The sequence below is a fragment of the Pristiophorus japonicus genome, chromosome 9, assembly GCF_044704955.1.
Source record: "Pristiophorus japonicus isolate sPriJap1 chromosome 9, sPriJap1.hap1, whole genome shotgun sequence".
Classification (NCBI taxonomy): Eukaryota; Metazoa; Chordata; class Chondrichthyes; family Pristiophoridae; genus Pristiophorus; species Pristiophorus japonicus.
Window position 1 is genome coordinate 192,660,732 of NC_091985.1, and position 19,076 is coordinate 192,679,807.

Consider the following 19,076-nt stretch of genomic DNA (forward strand, 5'->3'; position numbering starts at 1 on the left):
AACCGCCCCCCCCCTCACCCAATCCCCTCATCCCCCGCTCCCCTGATGGGGCAAATTGGGGGAGGAGTTAATCGCAGGTGGGGCAAATTGAATTCTTCTCCCCCCCCCCCCAGGCATTTTTTATGCGCAGGCACGAACACGCCTGGGCGCGTTGTGCGCAGGCGCCTGCCTGCGGCGGCCGTTGAGCGGGCGCGGCGCGAGCCCCGGGAGCGGGTTTTTTGAAAGTTTGAAGCGTCGCGCGCCTCAACCGCCGGCTGAGCAGAGTGCGCAGGCGCGCGGGGCGGCCGAGGGAGGAAGCGAGCCGGCGCCTGAGAGAGTGCGGGCAGGTAAAGGGACTGTGGGGGATGGGAGCCTGTCAGTCCCTGCCATGGCCCACTGGGGCATGACCCCTCGGGGTCAACAGGTCAAAGTGTGGCCGGTAACCCCTCACCCCCAACCCTTCGCCCAATGGACCAGCCCTGGGGTTCATCATTGTGCCATGGACAATGTCAAGGGGCCATTTTTGGTCAAGCTAACTTCCTGGGCAGCCATTTTAACCGCCCCTTCTCCACCGCGGCCAACTTGGAATGACCCCCGGGGGTCATCAGGTCAAAGTGTGGCAGGTAACCCGTCACCCTCCCCGCCCCGCTCCAAACCCGTGAATCAGCCCCTGGGGTTCATCATTAGGTCAAGGACAATCACAAGGACCAGTTTCGGTCAAGCCAACTTCCTTGGCAGCCATTTTAACTACCCCACTGCAGCCAACTGGGAATGACCCAATGGGGTCAACAGGTCAAAGTGTGGCAGGTAACCCCCCCCCCCCAGAGCAACCCCTCGCCCAGTGAACCAGCTCTGGGTTTCATCACTGGGCCACGGACAACGTCAAGGAATCATTTTTGGTCAAGCCAACTTCCTTGGCAGCCATTTTGTCTGCGTCCACTGTGGCCAACTGCGAATGGCCTCAGGGGTCAACAGGTCAAAGTGTGGCAGGTAACCCCCTCAGCCCCAACCCTTCGGCTAATGGACAAGCCTGGGGTCATGGACAATGTCAAGGACCATTTTCAGTCAAGTCGACCTTCGCGGCAGCCATTTTGGCTGGTACCCTGGGCCAACCAAGGTCAACTTCTTCTGGGCTGATCGGTAGGAAGAAGGGACTGGATAAAGAGAAGGAAGGATTGGATGACAAACGAGTTGCAGAAAGGAAAGATCAGGGGAAAGGACGGAACGACCAAACGAAAGAAAATAAAATTAGATGGATGACCCCCACCAAGCAAAGGACTGATCAGGGAAGGAAAGGGAGGATTAGAGGAAGGGAAGATTAGAGGAAAGAAGGATCAGGGCAAGGAAAGATTTGAGCAAGGGAGGAAGCAAGAAAGAAATGGTCAGGGGAAGGTTGGACTGGTGGATGCAAGGAGCAGGGGAAGGAAGGATTAAAGGAAGGAAGAAAGAAATGGCATGGGGAAGGAAGGACCAGAGGAACGAAGGAAGGAGCAGAGGTGTAAAGCAGGTTGGTGTTAAGGCAAGTTGAGGCCAGGGCACTGCCCCCATTAATGAAGCAGCCAGGTGGTGTGATGGGAAGGCAGTCGGGTCAGAATCTGGAAGGGTGGGTTCAAATAGGCCAAAGAACCTTTCATGTCCAAATATATCTCATCCATAAAAGGGCCACATGGCCTCCCCAGCTCATTGATGTTCACATGTGTTACAGCAGAAAGCTTAAAGCATCCCAACTATAAGATCCTCATATCAGTCATCTTATCCATTGGTGCAGACGTAAATGTCATTGCAGATTGCACCGGTTGTCTCCCTTCAGATCCACGTACAGATGACTCGTGTCCGCTTTCCCCAGGCAAAAAGGTCTGCATCGAGTACTTTGATAGTGTTTCGTTAACAGTAAATTGGCAGCTTAACTGATCGAGGTTCTCTTTCCCACGTGTGGTGGAACCGATATCAGTGACCAATGACACACCATTGGGGTCTACTGAGGGAGGGCTACACAGTGGGTGGGGGAGTACTGAGGGAGTGCCGCACTGTCGGAGGGGCAGTACTGAGGGAGTGCCGCACTGTCGGAGGGGCAGTACTGAGGGAGTGCTGCACTGTCGGAGGGGCAGTACTGAGGGAGTGCTGCACTGTCGGAGGGGCAGTACTGAAGGAGTGCTGCACTGTCGCAGGGGCAGTACTGAGGGAGTGCTGCACTGTCGCAGGGGCAGTACTGAGGGAGCGCCGCACTGTCGGAGGGGCAGTACTGAGGGAGTGCTGCACTGTCGGAGGGGCAGTAGCACTGTCGGAGGGGCAGTACTGAGGGAGGGCTGCACTGTCGGAGGGGCAGTACTGAGGGAGGGCTGCACTGTCGGAGGGGCAGTACTGAGGGAGTGCTGCACTTCGGTATTTTGACTTGTGAGCATGATGTTAATTTGACCTGTGTTTTTTCTTTTCCCAGCATTTGGAGATGGAGGAGTCAAAATCAACAGTGACTCCTGAAGAGACGCCTAAAGATATACTGACGCCTAAAGATATAGTGACGTCTGTCGAAACAGTCCACCCTTCGGAGCAGCCCTCTTTGTTTGGCCAAAACTCATTAGAGATGTTTATGTTTAAAGAACTGAAAGCTTTAGGTGTAAGAATCTATGTGCACTTATCCATCTTGTAATAGTCTTTCGTCTGTCCGTTCTGCCCCCTCAAGCCTGTTACCATAGGAACAGGAGGAGAGAGAGAGAGAGAGAGTCAGTCACTTCCCCTCAGCATTTTTAGGCCTTCCAGTTAACCTCAGGGCCTGCCTCTAATTGACCGCAGGAAAGTCACTAGCGATGTCACCTTGTGGCCTCACAGACACGCCATGTTACACACAGCTACACCGTAACAGTCGAAACAGGAGGAGGCCCGTTCTGCCCCCTCAAGCCTGTTACCATAGGAACAGGAGGAGACCCGTTCAGCTCCCTCGAGCCTGTTGCCATAGGAACAGGAGGAGGCTATTCAGCCCCTCGAGCCTGTTGCCATAGGAACAGGAGGAGGCCATTCAGCCACTCGAGCCTGTTATACGGACAGGAGGAGGCCCATTCAGTAAAAGAAGAAATAGCAGAAGCCTTGACCATCATTTTCCAGTCCTCTTTGGATCTGGGCATGGAGGACTGCTAATGTAGTACCCTTGTTTAAGAAGGGAGAAAGGGATAGGCCGAGTAATTACAGGCCTGTCAGCCTAACCTCAGTGGTGGGAAAATTATTGGAAAAAATCCTGAAAGACATTCGGAAAGGCAAGGATTAATTAGGGACAGTCAGCATGGATTTGTTAAGGGAAGATTAATTTGACTAATTTTTTGAGGAGGTAACAAAAAGTATCGATGAGGGTAGTGCGTACGATGTAGTATATATGGACTTTAGCAAGACTTTTGGTAAGGTCCCACATGGTAGACTGGTTATGAAGGTTAAGGCCCATGGGATACAGGGCAAAGTGGCAAGTTGGATCGAAAATTGGCTTGGAGCTAGGAAGCAAAGGGTAATGATTGATTGATGTTTTTGTGACTGGAAGGATGTTTCCAGTGGGGTTCTGCAGGGCTCAGTACTGGGTCCCTTGCTTTTTGTGGTATATATCAACGATTTAGATTTGAATAGAGGGAGTATGATTCAGAAGTTTGCAGACGACACTAAAATTGGCTGTGTGATTGATAATGAAGAGGAAAGTCATGGGCTGTAGTAGGATATCAATCTACTGGTCAGGTGGGCAGAGCAGTGGCAAATGGAATTTAATTCAGAGAAGTGTGAAGTGATGCACTTTGGGAGGGCTAATAAGGAAAGCGTATACACATTAAGTGGTAGGCCACTTAATAGTGTAGATGAACAAAGGGACCTTGGAGTGCTTGTCCACAGAACTCTTTTTGGGTGCTTGTCCACAGATCCCTGAAAGTAGCAGGCCAGGTGTATAAGGTGGTTAAGAAGGCATACGGAATACTTGCCTTTATTGGCCGAGGCATAGAATATAAGAGCAGGGAGGTTATGCTTAAATTGTATAATACTCTGGTTCGGCCACAGCTGGAGTACTGCGTGCAGTTCTGGTCGCCGCATTATAGGAAGGACGTGATTGCACTAGAGGTGGTGCAGAGGAGATTTACTAGGATGCTGCCTGGAATGGAGAATCTTAGTTATGAGGACAGATTGAATAGGCTGTATTTTGTTCTCATTGAAACAGAGGTTGAGAGGAGACCTCATTGAGGTGTACAAAATTTTGAGGGGCCTGGACATCGTGGATAGTAAGGGTCTATTTGCATTGGTGGAAGGGTCCATTATGAGGGGGCCTAGTTTTAAGATGGTTGGTGGAAGGTTTAGAGGGGATTTGAGGGGGAGGCTTCTTTACGCAGAGGGTTGTGGGGATCTGGAACTCACTGCCTGGAAGAGTGGTGGATGCAGAAACCCTCACCACTTTTAAGAGATGGTTGGATGGGCACTTAAAGTGCAGTAACCTGCAGGGTTACGGACCTAGAGCTGGTAATAGATGACCTTTTGTTAGACGGCGCAGATATAATGGTAAGTACTGCAGGGAATAGAATACGGCCAGGGTGATCTCCTGGATTAGTTTCGATCGCCTGGATGGGTCGGAGAGGAATTGTCCCAGATTTTTTCTCCCTAAATTGGCGTGGGTTTTTATCTGGTTTTTGCCTCTCCCAGGAGATCACATGGCCCCGGTTGGGGTGGAGTGTCGAATATTTTCAGTATAAGGGGTGTCGCAGTTGTGTGAGGCGAACTGGTTGCTCTTTGCCTTTCCATCATTGTTCATAGGTTTATATGTAACCTTCAGGGCTGCTGACCAAGGGACACGGTGGGCCGAAATGGCCTCCTTCTGCGCTGTAAATTTCTATGTTTCTATTCAGCCCCTCGAACCTGTTACATAGTATCAGCAGGAGGCCATTCAGCCCCTCGAGCATGTTACATAGGAACATGAGGAGGCCATTCTGCCCCTCAAGCCTGGTAGAGGAACAGGAGGAGGCCCATTCAGCTCCTTGAGCCTGTTACATAGGAACAAGAGGAGACCATTCAGCCCCCTCGGGCCTGTTTCACAGGAACAGGAGGAGGCCTATCAGCCCCTCGAGCCTGGTAGAGGAACAGGAGGAGGCCCATTCAGCCCCCTTGGGCCTGTTACACAGGAACAGGAGGAGGCCTATCAGCCCCTTGAGCCTGTTACACAGGAACAGGAGGAGACCATTCAGCCCCTCGAGCCTGTTACACAGGAACAGGAGGAGATCCATTCAGCCCCTCGAGCCTGTTACACAGGAACAGGAGGAGACCATTCAGCCCCTCGAGCCTGTTACACAGGAACAGGAGGAGTCCCATTCAGCCCCTCAAGCCTGTTACACAGGAACAGGAGGAGATCCATTCAGCCCCTCAAGCCTGTTATACAGGATCAGGAGCAGACCATTCAACCCATCGAGTCTGTTACACAGGAACAGGAGGATTCCCATTCAGCCCCTCGAGCATGTTACATAGGAACAGGAGGAGGCTCATTCAGCCCCTCTGGCCTGCTCCATCATTCAATCAGATCATGGATGATCTGTACCTCAACTCCATTTTCCAAGCCTTTGCTCCATATCCCTTGATACCCTAACCCAACAAAAATCTATCCATCTCAGGAATGAGAATTTCAATTCATCCACAGACTTCTGCGGGTAGAGAGTTCCTGATTTCAACCATAATTTGTGTGAAAAAGTACTGGTCTAGCTCTAATTGTAAGATTATGCCCCCTTGTTCTGGATTCCCCCACCAGAGAGCGAGAGAGTACCAGATATCCACTAATAAACAGTACGTCCTCTGACTTAGAATGCTCAGAACCGTGGGAAATCCAGAATTATTTATGTTTTTCCCATTATATTGTGATTCGCTTTGTAATGAAGTTTGACACATTAAATCAGTCACTCGTGTCACGTAATACGTATCTGGGTGTCACCAGTAACAGCCGTGGGTCCCCAGTTAGGATAATTAGCGGAGATCCCTTGGTGACTCCACAAATAGTTGCACCATTTGCTGTCAGCTGTGGCTCGGTGCGTAACACCCTCTCGCCCCTGAGTCGGAAGGTCATGCGTTAGAACCCCTGCCACCAGAGACTTGAGCACAAAATCTCGGCCGACACTTCCGAACTGAGAGACTAGTGCACTGTCGGAGGGGCAGTACTGAGGGAGCGCTGCACTGTCGGAGGGGCAGTACTGAGAGAGCGCTGCACTGTCGGAGGGGCAGTACTGAGAGAGCGCTGCACTGTCGGAGGGGCAGTACTGATGGAGCACTGCACTGTCGGAGGGGCAGTACTGAGGGATTGCTGCACTGTCGGAGGGGCAGTACTGGGGGAGAGCTGCACTGTCGGAGGGCAGTACTGATGGAGCACTGCACTGTCGGAGGGGCAGTACTGGGGGAGCGCTGCACTGTCGGAGAGGCAGTACTGAGGGAGTGCCGCACTGTCGGAGGGGCAGTACTGAGGGAGTGCTGCACTGTCAGAGGGGCAGTACTGAGGGAGCGCTGCACTGTCGGAGGGGCAGTACCAAGGGACCGTTGCACTGTTGGAGGGGCAGTACTGAGGGAGCGCCGCACTGTCGGAGGGGCAGTACTGAGGGAGCGCCGCACTGTCTGAGGGGCAGTACTGAGGGAGCGCTGCACTGTAGGAGGGGCAGTACTGAGAGAGTGCTGCACTGTTGGAGGGGCAGTACTGAGAGAGTGCTGCACTGTTGGAGGGGCAGTACTGGGGGAGTGCTGCACTGTCGGAGGGTCAGTACTGAGGGAGCGATGCACAATCGGAGGGGCAGTACTGAGGGAGTGCTGAGACGTTAAACTGAGGCCCGTCTGCCCTCTCGGGTGAAAGATCCCAGGGCCACTATTTCTATAAGAGCAGGGCCATCCTCTCCAGTAACCTGGATCCAATATTTATCCCTCAACATCAGTAATGATCTGGTCATTATCACAGTACTGTTTGTGCGAAAATAGTTTGCCACATTTTTTACAACAGTGACTATATTTCAAATATAAGAAAGTCGTTAATAAATCTAATAGGGAATTCAGTAAAAGCGGCTTTACTCAGGGATTGGTGAGAATGTGCAACTCGCAATCATAAGGAGTGGTTGAGGCGAGTAGAGTAAATGCCTTTAAGGGGAAGCTAGATAAGCACGTGAGGGAGCAAGGAATAGAAGGATATGTTGATGGGGTATGATGAAGCGGGGTGGGAGGAGGTGCGTGTGGAGCATAAACACCAGCATGTACCTGTTGGGCCGAATGACCTGTTCTCTGCTTAAATACTATTGAATACTGTGTACTTCGTTTGCTGTGAAGTGAGTTGGGACATCCTAAGGTTCTGAGAGGTGCTGTATAAATGCGAACTGTGATACTAAGCCATGTAGTCCAGAAGGCCCGAGGTTTGATTCTCATGTCTGATCCAAGTTGGCTAATCTGAACTCTGGGCAATGGATGCACTTCACTTTTACGCTCTGTCCCCTTGGGCTAGGAATTAACATTCTTTTCCTCATGGCCGCAATCCAAATCAATCCTTTTTTTGGGGGGGTGTCTCTTGCTCACATATTAGTGCTTAAAAACCTGCCATAGCTGATATGCAGGCTAATTTTCATGGGCTCACCCAGCCCCTGTCCCCCGCCCCCCCTCCACCCCTATCTCTGTAACCTCCTCCAGCCCTACAACCCTCCCTATCTCTGCAACCTCCTCCAGCCACTATACCCCTCCCTGTCTCTGCAACCTCCTCCAGCCACTATACCCCTCCCTATCTCTGTAATCTCCTCCAGCCCTACACCCCTCCCTATCTCTGTAACCTCCTCCAGCCCCTACACCCCTCCCTATCTCTGTAACCTCCTCCAGCCCTACAACCCTCCCTATCTCTATAACCTCCTCCAGCCACTATACCCCTCCCTATCTCTGTAACCTCCTCCAGCCCCTACACCCCTCCCTATCTCTGTAACCTCCTCCAGCCCCTACAACCCTCCCTATCTCTGTAATCTCCTCCAGCCCTACACCCCTCCCTATCTCTGCAACCTCCTCCAGCCCCTATACTCCTCCCTATCTCTGTAATCTCCTCCAGCCCTACACCCCTCCCTATCTCTGTAACCTCCTCCAGCCTTTACACCCCTCCCTATCTCTGTAACCCCCTCCAGCCCCTACACCCCTCCCTATCTCTGTAACGTCCTCCAGCCCCTACAACCCTCCCTATCTCTGTAATCTCCTCCAGCCCCTACAACCCTCTCTATCTCTGTAACCTCCTCCAGCCCTACACCCCTCCCTATTTCTGTACTCCTCAATTCTGGCCTCTTGCTCTTCCCCCGATTTTCATTGTTGCTCCATTGGCGGCCTTGCCTTCAGCTACCCCGGCCCTGAGCTCTGGAAATCTCTCCCTAAACCTTACTGCCAAGCTATCCTCCTTTAAGAAGCTCCTCAAAACCTCCCTCTTTGACTAAGCATTTTGGGGCCACTGGTCCTCATACCCACTTACATGGCTCAGTGTCAAATTGTCTTTGCTAATCGCTCCTCTGAAGCACCTCAGGAGGTTTTTACAACGTTAACGGCGCTGTATAAATGCAAGTGGTTGTTGTTCCCACGTGACTTCTTTCCCTCCCCTACTTGTAGGCTACGCAGTTCGTTGCTGGAATAGTTCAGATGACGTTTGGCATCCCGTTGATTTATCATTCGACCGTCTCAATCGCAGGGATGCTTGGGGCCGTCTGGTGGACGGGAGTGTGGGTCTGTCGCCATTTCATTGAAATATCGAGTTACTGGTCAAATTATCTTTGCATTTTGACAAGGTCGTAGTCTTCGGCTCCCTGCCACTAGCTCCGTACCCCTCGTCCCCGGCTCTGTCCTTTTCCTTGGCCTCTGTCTGAGGCTGAACCAGACTGTTCGCAACCTCGGCATCCTATTTGACCCCAAGGTTGAGCTTCTGACCCCTGTATCCCTCTCCATCACTAAGACCACTTCCATTTCTGTAACAATTGCCCGTCTCTGCCTCTGCGCCTGAAACCCTCAGCCTTGCCCTTTGTCACCTCGAGATCCCACACTATTCCAAAGCTCTCCTGGCTGCCCTCTCATCTTTCACCCTCCTTAAAGAGCTCATGGAAAGCTATTGCTGACCTGTATCCTAACTCACACCAAGTCCCGTTCACCCCCCACTCTGCTCGTTGACCTACATTGGCTCTCGGTCCGGCAAAGCCTCGATTTTAAAATTCTCATCCTCATGTTCAAATCCATCCCTGGCCCTCATACCCCTCCCTATCTCTGTAACCTCCTCCAGCCCTACACCCCTCCCTATCTCTGTAATCTCCTCCAGCCCCTACAACCCTCCCTATCTCTGTAACGTCCTCCAGCCCTACAACCCTCCCTATCTCTGTAATCTCCTCCAGCCCCTACAACCCTCCCTATCTCTGTAACGTCCTCCAGCTCCTACAACCCACCCTATCTCTGTAATCTCCTCCAGTCCCTACAACCCTCCCTATCTCTGTAACGTCCTCCAGCCCCTACAACCCTCCCTATCTCTGTAATCTCTTCCAGTCCCTACAACCCTCCCTATCTCTGTAACCTCCTCCAGCCCTACAACCCTCCCTATCTATGTAACTTCCTCCAGCCCCTACAACCCTCCCTATCTCTGTAACCTCCTCCAGCCCCTGCAACCCTCCCTATCTCTGTAACACCTCCAGCCCCTACACCCTCCCTATCTGTGTAACCTACTCCAGCCTTACAACCCTCCCTATCTCTGTAACCTCCTCCACCCCTACAACCCTCCCTATCTCTGTAACCTCCTCCAGCCGCTACACCCCTCCCTATCTTTGTAACCTCCTCCAGCCCTACACCCCTCCCTATCTCTGTAACCTCCTCCAGCCCTACACCCCTCCCTATCTTTGTAACCTCCTCCAGTCCCTACAACCCTCCCTATCTCTAACACTTCCAGCCCCTACACCCTCCCTATCTCTGTAACCTCCTCCAGCCTTCCAACCCTCCAGGATCTCTCTGCTCCTCCAATTCTGGCCTCTTGCACATTCCCTGACTATAATCGCTCCACCATTGGTGGCCGTGCCTTCAGCTGCCTGGGCCGTAAGTTCTGAAACTTCTTCAAACTCTCCATGTCTCTCTCCCCTCCTTTAAGATGCTCCTTAAAACCTACCTCTTTGGCCAAGCTTTGGTCACCAGTCTTATTATCTCTCTATGTGGCCCGGGGCCAAATTTTGTTTGATTTACGCTCCTGTGAAGCAACTTGGGGCGTTTTTACTACGTTAAAGGCGCTGTATAAATGGAAGATATCGTATACACACAAGTTCTTACTTAAATGTAAGTCAGATTTAGACATTAAGTACTGTGATCTCTTGTCCCTAACGATATTTCTCCTTTGCTCTTTTGACAGTGCTCGATTTCAGGAGTAATGAATATGTTCCTTCATAATTCATCAAACATAATACTTGTAAGTACACACAAACGCGCAATCTCTGTAGACAGTTTTAACGTCTCATCCGAAAGACATTGTTTAAACTTCTCTCCTGAACATTAGAAATATGAGCATGTGTATGCCCTTTGAGCCCACTCGCGATTCAATAAGATCATGGCTGTTCTTCGCCCTCAGCTTCACTTTCTGGCTCTATCCCCATATCCATTGCTTTCGTTCGTATCCAAAAATCTATTCGTCTCACTTGAATGTACTCAAAGACTAAGTACCCACAGCTCTCTCGGGTAGAAAATGCCAAAGATTCACCATCCTCTGAGTGAAAAATGTTTTCCTCATCTCAGCCCTAAATGGTCAACCCCTTATCCTGAGACTGTGACCCCTGGTTCTTCACTCCCCAGCCAGGGGGAAACATCCTCCCTGCATCTACCCGGTCAAGCCCCTTAAGAATTTTGTATGTTTCAATGAGATCACCTCTTATTCTTCTAAACTCGAGCAAATATAGGCCGAGTCTACTCACTCTTTTCTCATAAGACAATTCCCCCATTTCCGTCCCCCCCCCCCGTCCCCCAATCCTAGGAGTAGCAGCAGCAGATTCAAGAAGTAATCAATAATACAAGAACACAAGAACTAGGAGCAGGAGTAGGCCATTTGGCCCCTCGAGCCTGCTCCGCCATTTAGAACATAAGCACATAAGAATTTGGAACAGGAGTAGGCCATCTAGCCCCTCGAGCCTGCTCCGCCATTCAACAAGATCATGGCTGATCTGGCCGTGGACTCAGCTCCACTTACCCGCCCGCTCCCCATAACCCTTAATTCCCTTATTGGTTAAAAATCTATCAGGGAATTTAATAGGATCATGGCTGATCTGATCATGGACTCAGCTCCACTTCCCTGCCTGCCCCCCATAACCCTTTATTCACTCAAAAATCTGTCTATCTCCGTCTTAAATATATTCAACGACCCAGAGAATGGGGCAGAGAATTCCACAGATTTACAACCCTCTGAGAGAAGAAATTCCTCCTCATCTCAGTTTTAAATGGGCAGCCCCTTATTCTGAGACTATGCTCCCTAGTTTTAGTTTCTCCCATGAGTGAAAATATACTCTCTGCATCCACCCTGTCCAGCCCTCTCATTATCTTATATGTTTCGATAAGATCACCTCTCATTCTTCTGAACTCCAATAAGTATAGGCCCAACCTACTCAGCCTATCTTCATCAATCAACCCCCTCATCTCAGGAATCAACCTCGTGAACCTTCTCTGAACTGCCTCCAATGCAAGTATATCCTTCCTTAAATACGGAGACCAAAACTGTGCGCAGTATTCCAGGTGTGACCTCACCAATACCCTGTACAGTTGTAGCAGGACTTCTCTGCTTTTATACTCTATCCCCCTTGCAATAAAAGCCAACATTCCATTTGCCTTCCTGATCACTTGCTGTACCTGCATACTAACTTTTTGTGTTTCATGCACAAGGACCCCAGGTCCCTCTGTACTGCAGCATTTTGCAATTTTTCTCCATTTAACTTATAATCTGATTTTCTATTTGTCCTGCCAGGGTGGATAACCTGACATTTTCCCACATTATACTCCATCTGCCAAATTTTTGCCCACTCACTTAGCCTGTCTATATCTCTTTGCAGATTTTTTGTGTCCTCTTTACAACTTGCTTTCCCACCCATCTTTGTATCATCAGCAAACTTGGCTACATTGCACTCGGTCCCATCATCCAAGTCATTAATATAGATTGTAAATAGTTGAAGACCCAGCACCGATCCCTGCGGCATCCCACTAGTTACTGTTTGCCAAATGGAAAATGATCCATTTATCTCGACGTTCTGTTCTCTGTTAGTTGGCCAATCCTCTATCCATGCTAATATATTACCCCCAACCCCGGGAACTTTTATCCTGTTATGTGGCACCTTTTATGTGGTACCTTGTCGAATGCCTTCTGGGAATCCAAATACACCACATCCACTGGTTCCCTTTTATCCATCATAACAGGACATAGATTTAATGCGATTGGCAATAGAACAACTGGCGACATGAGGAATTAATTTTGTTAATGCAGTGTGTTGTTGTGATCTGGAATGCGCTGCCTGAAGGGACTTCCAGATAGGAAGATTGATGATGGGCTAAATGGCCTCCTTCTGTGCGGTATTAATCCTTGATTCTATAAGGACACATACACAAACTTTGAAGATGGCGGGACAAGTTGGGAAGGCTGTTTTTTAAAAAAAAACATGGAATCCTTGGCTTTATAAACAGAGCACGTCGTATAAAAGCACGGCAGTTATTGCTAAACCTTTTATAAATCATTGGTTAGGCCCCAGCTGGAGTATTGTGTCCAATTCTGGGCGCCACACTTTAGCAAGAATGTCAAGGCCTTGGAAAGGGTGCAGAAGAGAATTTCCAGAATGGTGCCAGGGATGACATACTTCAGTTATGACAAGGCAGAGAAGCTGGGATTATTCTCCATAGAGCAGTGAAGGTTAAGGGGAGATTGCCCAGAATGGTACCAGGGATGTGGGACTTCAGTTACATGGAGAGACTGGAGAAGCTGGGATTGTTCTCCTTAGAGCAGAGAAGGTTAAGGGGAGATTGCCCAGAATGGTACCCGGGATGTGGGACCTCAGTTACATGGAGAGACTGGAGAAGAACATAAGAACATTAGAATTAGGAACAGGAGTAGGCCATCTAGCCCCTCGAGCCTGCTCCGCCATTCAACAAGATCATGGCTGATCTGGCCGTGGACTCAGCTCCACTTACCCGCCCGCTCTCCATAATCCTTAATTCCCTTATTGGTTAAAAATCTATCTATCTGTGACTTGAATACATTCAATGAGCTAGCCTCAACTGCTTCCTTGGGCAGAGAATTCCACAGATTCACAACCCTCTGGGAGAAGAAATTCCTTCTCAACTCGGTTTTAAATTGGCTCCCCTGTATTTTGAGGCTGTGCCCCCTAGTTCTAGACTCCCCGACCAGTGGAAACAACCTCTCTGCCTCTATCTTGTCTATCCCTTTCATTATTTTAAATGTTTCTATAAGATCACCCCTCATCCTTCTGAACTCCAACGAGTAAAGACCCAGTCTACTCAATCTATCATCATAAGGTAACCCTCTCATCTCCGGAATCAGCCAAGTGAATCGTCTCTGTACCCCCTCCAAAGCTAGTATATCCTTCCTTAAGTAAGGTGACCAAAACTGCACGCAGTACTCCAGGTGCGGCCTCACCAATACCCTATACAGTTGCAGAAGGACCTCCCTGCTTTTGTACTCCATCCCTCTCGCAATGAAGGCCAACATTCCATTCGCCTTCCTGATTACCTGCTGCACCTGCAAACTAACTTTTTGGGATTCATGCACAACCCCGAGAGGTGGGCACCGGAGGGACTGGAGTGCATCATCACGCCCGGCAACCAAATTTTAATTTGATTTTACGTTTTAAAGTTTAATTTGTTTTAATTGCCGGTGCTTTTAGTGTCCCCTTCCCTTTTATAGGGGGCACTGGGGAAAAATTGTGATTTTAGTGCCCAAAAAAAAACCAAAAAAAAGAAAAACACAAAAAAAAACCAAAAAAAGGAAAAAAAGGGCCTTGTAAATGTCTGGTATGTCACCCAGGTCGGGTGGCACAGTTTAATGTTTTATGTTTTGCAGGTAGACTCTAAAAGAGTTTCATGCACAACCCCCAGGTCCCTCTGCACCGCAGCATGTTGTAATTTCTCCCCATTCAAATAATATTCCCTTTTACTGTTTTTTTTTCCCAAGGTGGATGACCTCACACTTTCCAACATTGTATTCCATAACGAGCTGGGGTTGTTCTCCTTAGAGCAGAGAAGGTTAAGGGGAGATTGACCAGAATGGTACCGGGGATGTGGGACCTCAGTTACATGGAGAGACTGGAGAAGCTGGGATTGTTCTCCTTAGAGCAGAGAAGGTTAAGGGGAGATTGACCAGAATGGTACCGGGGATGTGGGACTTCAGTTACATGGAGAGACTGGAGAAGCTGGGGTTGTTCTCCTTAGAGCAGAGAAGGTTAAGGGGAGATTGACCGGAATGGTATCAGGGATGTGGGACCTCAGTTACATGGGGAGACTGGAGAAGCTGGGGTTGTTCTCCTTAGAGCAGAGAAGGTTAAGGGAAGATTGACCGGAATGCTACCGAGCCACATGAGAAGTTATTAGGACAGGTGATGAAAAATCTTGTTGGTCAAAGAGGTAGGTTGTAAGGAGCTTCTTAAAGAAGGAGGGAGAGGTCAAGAGGTTTAAGGAGGGAAATCAGAGCTTAGGGGCCTAAGCGGCTGAAGGCACGGCCACCAATGGCAGAGCAAAGGAAATCGGAGATAAACAGGAGATCAGAATTGGAAGAGCACAATCTCGGAGGATTGTAGGGACTGGAGGAGGTTACAGAGATAGGGAGGGTGTCAGGGAGGTTACAGAAATAGGGAGGGGTCTCGGGGCTAGAGGAGGTTACAGAGATAGGGAGGGGTCTAGGGGCTAGAGGAGGTTACAGAGAAAGGGAAGGTTGTAGGGCTGGAGGAGGTTACAGAGATAGGGAGGAGTGTAGGGCTGGAGGAGGTTACAGAGATAGGGAGGGGTATAGGGGCTGGAGGAGGTTACAGAGATAGGGAGGGGTGTAGGGGTGGAGGAGGTTACAGAGATAGGGAGGGGTGTAGGGCTGGAGGAGGGTTACAGAGATAGGGAGGATTGTAGGGGTGGAGGAGGTTACAGAGATAGGGAGGGGTGTAAGGCTGGAGGAGGTTACAGAGATAGGGAGGATTGTAGGGCTGGAGGAGGTTACAGAAATCGGGAAGATTGTAGGGGTGGAGGAGGTTACAGAGATAGGGAGGGGTGTAGGGCTGGAGGTGGTTACAGAGATAAGGAGGGGTGTAGGGGCTGGAGGAGGTTACAGAGATAGAGAGGGGTGTAGGGGTGGAGGAGGTTACAGAGATAGGGAGGGGTGTAGCGGCTGGAGGAGGTTATAGAGATAGGGAGGGGTGTAGGGGCTGGAGGAGGTTACAGAGATAGGGAGGATTGTAGGGCTGGAGGAGGTTACAGAGATCGGGAGGATTGTAGGGGTGGAGGAGGTTACAGAGATAGGGAGGGGTGTAGGGGCTGGAGGAGGTTACAGAGATAGGGAGGATCGTAAGGCTGGAGGAGGTTACAGAGATAGGGAGGGGTGTAGGGGCTGGAGGAGGTTACAGAGATAGGGAGGATTGTAAGGCTGGAGGAGTTTACAAAGATAGGGAGGGGTGTAGGGGCTGGAGGAGGTTACAGAGATAGGGAGGATTGTAAGGCTGGAGGAGGTTACAAAGATAGGGATGGGCGAGGCCATGGAGGGATTTGAACACGAGGATGAGAATTTTAAACTCGGGCCTTTGCCGGACCGGGGGTCAGTGTAGGTTGGCGAGCACAGGGGTGATAGGTAATCGGGACTTAGTGTGAGTTTGGATACGGGACAGCTTGAATGATCCAATCCACCTTACACCATGCTGCTCTTCCGAGAAAGACAATGTCCACTTGATGATTAAAAAAAATATTATCACTTTTAAACTCCCTCTTGAATTTCAACGCTAGCCATTTATTCTGTGTTGCATCTCTGCCAGATAAGAGTCTCGTTGCCGGTGAACTGCTTGAGTACGTTCGTTACAGGAGCTGGGATCGCTCTGTATGTGACATCAATAATTCTCGCGCTCACCGATGAAAGCATTTATCTCACGGTAAGTCATTAAGAGTGGACCGAGTCACAGAAATGATAAACCCAGAGCTTGCACGGTGCTCAGACCGGCCGACAATCTCTTCCCCGCCCCCCTCTCTTGTGTTTCTGATCTTTCTTCTGTCAGACATTTTCACTGAGGCGCTAACCTGCTTAGAGCAAATGGGTTAGTATTATCCTCAAAATGACAAGAGGGAGGAATGTTGTATCAATGATTTAAATAGTCGTCTACTAATATCGAATGGTTCACTGTGGTTTGTGTATTATTTTAGTGTTTAGTTCTGTTTGTGGAGAAAGCCCAACGGAGTCTCACTAGAATTCATTCTCGGGATGTGTGGCCGTCGCTGGGAAGGCCAGCGTTTATTGCCCACTCCGAGTTGCCCTTGACGTGGTGGTGAGTCGTCTTCTTGATGTGAATGTCATGGCATGGCCGGCATTTATTGCCCCTTGAGAAGGTGGTGGTCGGACTCCGCAATGAAATAATTGACTGGGACAACATTGACCACAAGTTATTAACCTCTGGTGGCGGGGTCTGCACTCTCCATACATAAGAACATCAGAAATAGGAACAGGAGTAGGCCATACGGCCCCTCGAGCCTGCTCCGCCATGCAATAAGATCACGGCTGATCTGACCTTGGCCTCAACTCCACTTCCCCGCCCACTCCCCATAACTCTTGACTCCCTTATCGTTCAGAAATCTGTCTATCTCCACCTTAAATATATTCAATGACCCAGCCTCCATAGCTCTCTGGGGTAGAGAATTCCACCCTCTGAGAGAAGAAATTCGCTTTTTTATTTATCCTACCAAAGTTGATTACCTCACATTTTCTCACATTATACTCCATCTGCCATATTTTTGCCCACTCACTTAACCTGTCTACATCCCTTTGTAGATTCTTTGCGTCCTCCTCACAACTTGCTTTCCCACCTATCAATTGTAAATAGTTGAGGCCCCAGCACTGATCCCTGTGGCACCCCAAGAGTTACAGTTTGCCAACCTGAAAATTATCCTGACTCTCTGCTTTCTGTTAGTTAGCCAATCCTCTATCCATGCTAATATATTACCTTCAACCCCGTGAGCTCTTATCTTGTGCAGTAACCTTTTACGTGGCACCTTATCGGATGCTTTCTGGAAATCCAAATACATGGCATCTACTGGTTCCCCCTTCCCACACTGCTCATTATATCCTCAAAGAACTCCAGCAAATTTGTCAAACATTCAGTTTGAGGTGAGAAACTTGGGTCTGAAAGTAGTGTTTTAAACCTAAATAAAGGCAATTACAAAAGTATGAAGACAGAATTGCCTAAAGTGGACTGGGAAAATAGATTAAAGGGTAAGACGGTAGATAAGCAGTGGCAAACATTTAAGGAGATATTTCATAATTTTCAACAAACACACATCCCATTGAGAAAGAAAGACTCCACGAGAAGAATGAACCACCCCGGGCTAACTAAGGAAGTTAAGGATGGTATCAAATTGAAAGAAAAGGCATATAATGTTGTGAAGATTAGTGGTAGGCTAGAAGATTGGGTAACTTTTAGAAACCAACAAAGGATGACTTAAAAAAATAATAAAGAGGGAGAAAATAGATTGAGAGTAAGCTAATAAGAAATATAAAAACAGACAGTAAGAGCTTCTATAGGTATATAAAAAGAAAGAGAGTAGCTAAAGTAAACGTTGGTCCCTTAGAGGATGAGACTGAGGATTTAATAATGGGAAACAAGGAAATGGCAGAGACGTTAAACAAATATTTTGTATCTGTCTTCACGGTAGAAGACACTAAAAGCATCCCAATAATAGTAGATGATCAAGGGGCAAAAGGGAGGGAGGAACTTAAAACAATCACTATCACTAAAGAAAAAGTACGAGGCAAATTAATGGGACTTAAGGTGGACAAGTCTCCTGGACCTGATGGCCTGTATCCTAAAGTCTTAAAAGAAGTGGCTGCAGAGATACTGGATGCATTGGCTGTAATCTTCAAAAATTTCCTGGATTCTGGAGAGGTGCCAGCGGATTGGAAAACCGCAAATGTAATGCCCCTATTCAAGAAAGGAGGGAGACAGAAAGCAGGAAACTTTTGACCAGTTAGCCTAACATCTGTCATTGGGGAAATGCTGGAATCTATTGTTAAGGATGTAGAAGCAGGACATTTAGAAAATCATAATACAATCAATCAGGGTCAACATGGTTTTTTGAAAGGGAAATCATGTTTGACAAATGCATTAGAGGTCTTTGAGGATGTAATGAGCAGGGAGGATAAGGGGAACCAGTGGATGTGGTGTATTTGTATTTCCAAAAGGCATTCGATAAGGTGCCACATAAAAGGTTACTACACAAGATAAGAGCTCATGGGTTGCGGGTAATATATTAGCATGGATAGAGGATTGGCTAACCAACAGAAAACAGAGAGTCGGCATAAATGGGTCATTTTCAGGTGGGCAAACTGTAACCAGTGGGGTGCCGCAGGGATCAGTGCTGGGGCCTCAACTATTTACAATCTATATTAATGACTTGGATGAAGGGACTGAGTGTAATGTAGCCAAGTTTGCTGATGATACAAAGATCGGTGGGAAAGCAAGTTGTGAGGAGGGCACACAGAATCTGCAAAGGGATATAGATAGGTTGTGAGTGGGCAAAAATATGACAGATGGAGTATTATGTGGGAAAATGTGAGGTTATCCACTTTGCTGGGAAGAATAGAAAAGCAAATTATTATTTAAATGGAGAGGGATTACAGAATGCTGCAGTACAGAGAGACCCGGGCTCCTTGTGCATGAAACACAAAAAGTTAGTATGCAGGTACAGCAAGTGATCAGGAAGGCAAATGGAATGTTGTCCTTTATTGCAAGGGGGATAGAGTATAAAAGCAGAGAAGTCCTGCTACAACTGTACAGGGTATTGGCGAGGTCACACCTGGAGTACTGTGCACAGTTTTGGCTGCCTTATTTAAGGAGGGATATACTTGCATTGGATGCTGTTCA

At 48.8% G+C, this 19,076-nt stretch overlaps 1 protein-coding gene across 3 annotated transcripts in view; it reads left to right on the top strand.

The window, feature by feature from the left end:
• Nucleotides 1-163: 163 nt before the first annotated feature.
• LOC139273389 (high affinity immunoglobulin epsilon receptor subunit beta-like) overlaps nucleotides 164-19,076 on the top strand; it is a 30,060-nt gene continuing 11,147 nt past the window's right edge. Inside the window, exons 1-5 of one of the 3 annotated variants that reach the window (XM_070890238.1) lie at nucleotides 164-326; nucleotides 2,417-2,593; nucleotides 8,575-8,688; nucleotides 10,340-10,396; nucleotides 15,984-16,097. In XM_070890238.1, the coding sequence (XP_070746339.1) occupies nucleotides 2,426-2,593; nucleotides 8,575-8,688; nucleotides 10,340-10,396; nucleotides 15,984-16,097 (453 nt within the window). In that variant the 5' untranslated portion in view covers nucleotides 164-326; nucleotides 2,417-2,425. Of the gene's footprint in view, nucleotides 327-1,387; nucleotides 1,487-2,416; nucleotides 2,594-8,574; nucleotides 8,689-10,339; nucleotides 10,397-15,983; nucleotides 16,098-19,076 lie in introns of those variants that run through there. The other 2 variants (XM_070890236.1, XM_070890237.1) reach the window with 2 other exon arrangements.